Source organism: Bufo gargarizans, chromosome 9 (assembly GCF_014858855.1).
Source record: "Bufo gargarizans isolate SCDJY-AF-19 chromosome 9, ASM1485885v1, whole genome shotgun sequence".
Taxonomy (NCBI): domain Eukaryota; kingdom Metazoa; phylum Chordata; class Amphibia; order Anura; family Bufonidae; genus Bufo; species Bufo gargarizans.
In genome coordinates this window covers 16,826,409-16,830,250 of record NC_058088.1, presented here as the reverse complement: position 1 = coordinate 16,830,250, position 3,842 = coordinate 16,826,409, and the positions used below count along the sequence as shown (strand labels likewise).

The 3,842-nt window shown below is 40.8% G+C and overlaps 1 protein-coding gene across 1 annotated transcript; it reads left to right on the top strand.

The window, feature by feature from the left end:
• The first annotated feature begins 1,445 nt into the window (after positions 1-1,445).
• LOC122919721 (olfactory receptor 146-like) lies at positions 1,446-2,384 on the top strand. Its single transcript, XM_044268905.1, has one exon. It carries the CDS (start codon positions 1,446-1,448, stop codon positions 2,382-2,384), a length of 939 nt encoding a protein of 312 aa, XP_044124840.1.
• The last annotated feature ends 1,458 nt before the right edge of the window (positions 2,385-3,842 follow it).

The window sequence follows — 3,842 nt, the reverse complement described above, 5'->3', positions numbered from 1 at the left end:
CTTGTAGAAGGCTTGCATAGTAAAGTATAAATTTTTGCAGATGACACTAAACTGTGTAAAGTAATTAACACGGAAGAGGACAGTATACTGTATATATACTACAGAGGACAGTATACTACTACAGAGGGATCTGGATAGATTGGAGGCTTGGGCAGAGAAGTGGCAGATGAGGTTTAACACTGACAAATGTAAGGTTATGCACATGGGAAAGAATAATGCAAGTCACCCGTACATACTAAATGGTAAAACACTCGGTAACACTGACATGGAAAAGGATCTAGGAAATTTAATAAACAGCAAACTAAGCTGCAAAAACCAGTGTCAGGCAGCTGCTGCCAAGACCAATAATATAATGAGTTGCATCAGAAGGGGCATAGATGCCCGTGATAAGAACATAGTCCTACCACTTTACAAATCATTAGTCAGACCACACATGGAGGACTGTGTACAGTTCTGGACTCCTGTAAACAAGGCAGACATAGCAGAGCTGGAGAGGGTCCAGAGGAGGGCATCTAAAGTAATAACTGGAATGGGGCAACTACAGTACCTTGAAAGATTATCAAAATTTGGGTTATTCACTTTAGAAAAAAGACGACTGAGGGGAGATCTAATTACTATGTATAAATATATCAGGGGTCAGTACAGAGAGTACTATTTATCCCCAGGACTGTGACTGTGACGAGGGGACATCCTCTGCGTCTGGAGGAAAGAAGGTTTGTACACAAACACAGAAGAGGATTCTTTACGGTAAGAGCAGTGAGACTATGGAGCTCTCTGCCTGAGGAGGTGGTGATGGTGAGTACAATAACGGAATTCAAGAGGGGCCTGGATGTATTTCTGGAGTGTAATAATAGTACAGGCTATAGCTAGTAGAGAGGGGTCGTTGATCCAGGGAGTTATTCTGATTGCCTGAATAGAGTTGGGAAGGAATTTTTTATTCCCCTAAAGTGGGGAAAATTGGCTTCTACCTCACAGTTTTTTTCCCCCCTCCTCTGGATCAACTTGCAGGATGACAGGCTGAACTGGATGGACAGGTGTCTTTTTTTGTACTATGCTACTACGGTATGTTCCTATGTTACTAATAGATAGATAGGAAATAGATAGTTAATAGATAGATAGATAGATAGATAAATACAAGAATAAATAAATCATGGAGCACCGCTGTAAAACAAGCAAATGCCAGCAGCTAAGGGGCGATCCCTCAAGCCCAAAAATACTAAAAAATAAAGAAAATCTGCGGCATTTCCGTGAATGTGCATTTATTCACCCGGTATCATGCTAGATAGATAGAAAGAAGATAAAGACAGATTTATAGATAATAGATAAATGTTAGATCATGTTACAACACTCCTTCATTTTATATGACTAATGACATGTCATAAGAAATAATTGATACATATTTCCCATATTGAATACGAACTTTGACACAATTTCCTTCAGGACTTATGAGTTCCTCAAACCACACGTTGGTGATGTTCTTCTTTCTAACTGGGATTTCTAATATCCCAGAGCTGCAGCTTCCAGTATTTCTTCTGGTTTTCCTTTCATATCTCATCACTCTTGTTGGTAACATCACTATTTTTCTCCTGGTCTGCCTGGATCATCACCTCCACACCCCAATGTACTTCTTTCTCTGCAATTTGTCCATTCTGGACATGTCCTCCTCCACCGTCACAATGCATAGGATCTTCGTCAACTTTATTACAGGAGATACCACAATATCCTTTTTTGCTTGTATGACCCAAATGTATATTTTTGCATCGTTAACTAGTGATGAGCTGCTTCTGTTGACGATTATGAGCTATGATCGTTACATGGCCATCTGCAGCCCCTTGCGTTATCACACTGTTATGTGTCTTAAGTTCTGCAGCAAGTTGACTGCCTTCTGTTGGGTGGTTGGGTTCCTACAGGTGTTGCCTCTTGTTGTCATGCTTTCACGCATCACTTGTTTTAAGACCACTGAGATCAACCACTTCTTCTGTGATATCATGCCCCTTATAAGACTTCCTTGTGAGGACATCTCCACTTTGGAACTGTACAATTTCATCAATGGACTAATCCTGGCTGTATTTCCATTCTTCCTCACGTTCATCCCTTACATATTTATTGTCATCGCTATTCTCAAAATTCGTTCTTCTACCGGGAGACGTAAAACTTTCTACACTTGCTCCTCGCACCTCACGGTCATAATACTTCTATACACTTCTCTGGTTTGCCAGTATCTCCAACCAGATTCAATGGTTAGCAAAGGCTCCAATAAACTTTACTCTCTGTTTAATACCGCGGCGGTCCCCATGTTGAACCCCTTAATTTACAGTTTGAAAAATAAAGACGTGAAGGAAGCTCTAAAGAGGAGAAGGAGAACGATGGCATTAATTAATTAGTCATTGAATTATTGGGTTGGTTTTCTGAGTCTTTTAAAAAGGGTTGTGCAAAAATTATGGGGGTTTTTTTGCACCACCCCCACCCACTTTACCGGACCTGTAGAGAAGATTACTTACCTGCTCCCTGGCGCTGGCTCCCCGCTCCTTCTCCTCCTAGCCTGCAATGCTCCACTGGGCTCCCTCAATGTAATCATCCAGTTTGACATCACCTCAGTCAATCACTGACCACGGCAAAGACTGGATCCCCTTACATCATGGTAAATGGTCACATGATGCAAGGGAATCTGGTCTCCACCACCCTTTAAGCTCTTGATATCACAATGTCATACAAAGATTATTACTGTTACACTACAACGTTATCCCCTACTTCCTAAAACTTGAATAAAGGGAGATACTGTAGAATCGTTCCCCTCTTTCAGGTTTTCACCCATAAGGAAGAAGGTTTACGCCCCAGCAGAGCTAGAACCCCTCTAGGAATACCCCATTATTTAATGATGTCAAAAATACTGCAGCCTATTTATCCCTTGGTGCACCATGACGAAAAAGTTTTTCACAGCGATCTGGTTGTAATAGAGCACAGCCATACTCAGATCTTTGTTGTTTACCTTGTTACTTACCACAACTGAAGCTGATTGTGGTAAACCTTGGGTATGGACAAAGCGGAGCTTTGATTATGGACGTGAAATAAGTTTGTGCGCATGTGGTTAGACATGAGCGAATTTATTAAACTTGATTCTGGACCAGTTCCATCGAATTGGCCAAGTTTTTCAATTTGGCCTGGATAAATTTCAACCTGAAAGTGTCCCAATTGCCTGGAATTCTCTCTCTCCACTCTTTATTTATCTCTCTTTTTCTCTCCTGAATGAAATCACACAAATTTCAAGCTCCTTAGAATCAAAACTTTTTGAAAAATTTGGGCTGAGTTTCCAAATTTTAGAATTTATGTGATCATATCTACCTGATATTTTTTATTGGTAATATGGTTGTATATCACACCCCACCGGGGTGGTCATCAAAGAGTGCGAGGATCGGAGGAGTCGGAGCGTGTATGCAGCAGGCCCTGTTCCTGTGTGACCTCACAGGAGATGGCTATCTGTGGATTGGCTGGCTGCATGGCATTATGGGTGATCTTGCATTCCTGGGCTTCTTACTTTCACGATTTGTTAAACAAAGCATAAGGGAATTTGGCTTTGTTGCCAATTGAAGTTATCCTAAACTTCGGACTATATTCTTGTATATTGTATAGCAAGATTAAAAAAAAAATGTTTTTTTTTAACTCACCGCTAGTATTCTAGCAGTGTAATTTGTTACACCCTAACTCAGTTGCATCCTTATATTTTGAACCTTTTCATTATGGGAACCTGGTCAATTCTAACCACCAGCCCAGAGCTTGCTCCAATATGTAGCCAGCAGTGGTGAATCTCTCAACAGTCTTTCTATGTGAACTACAGTATGACA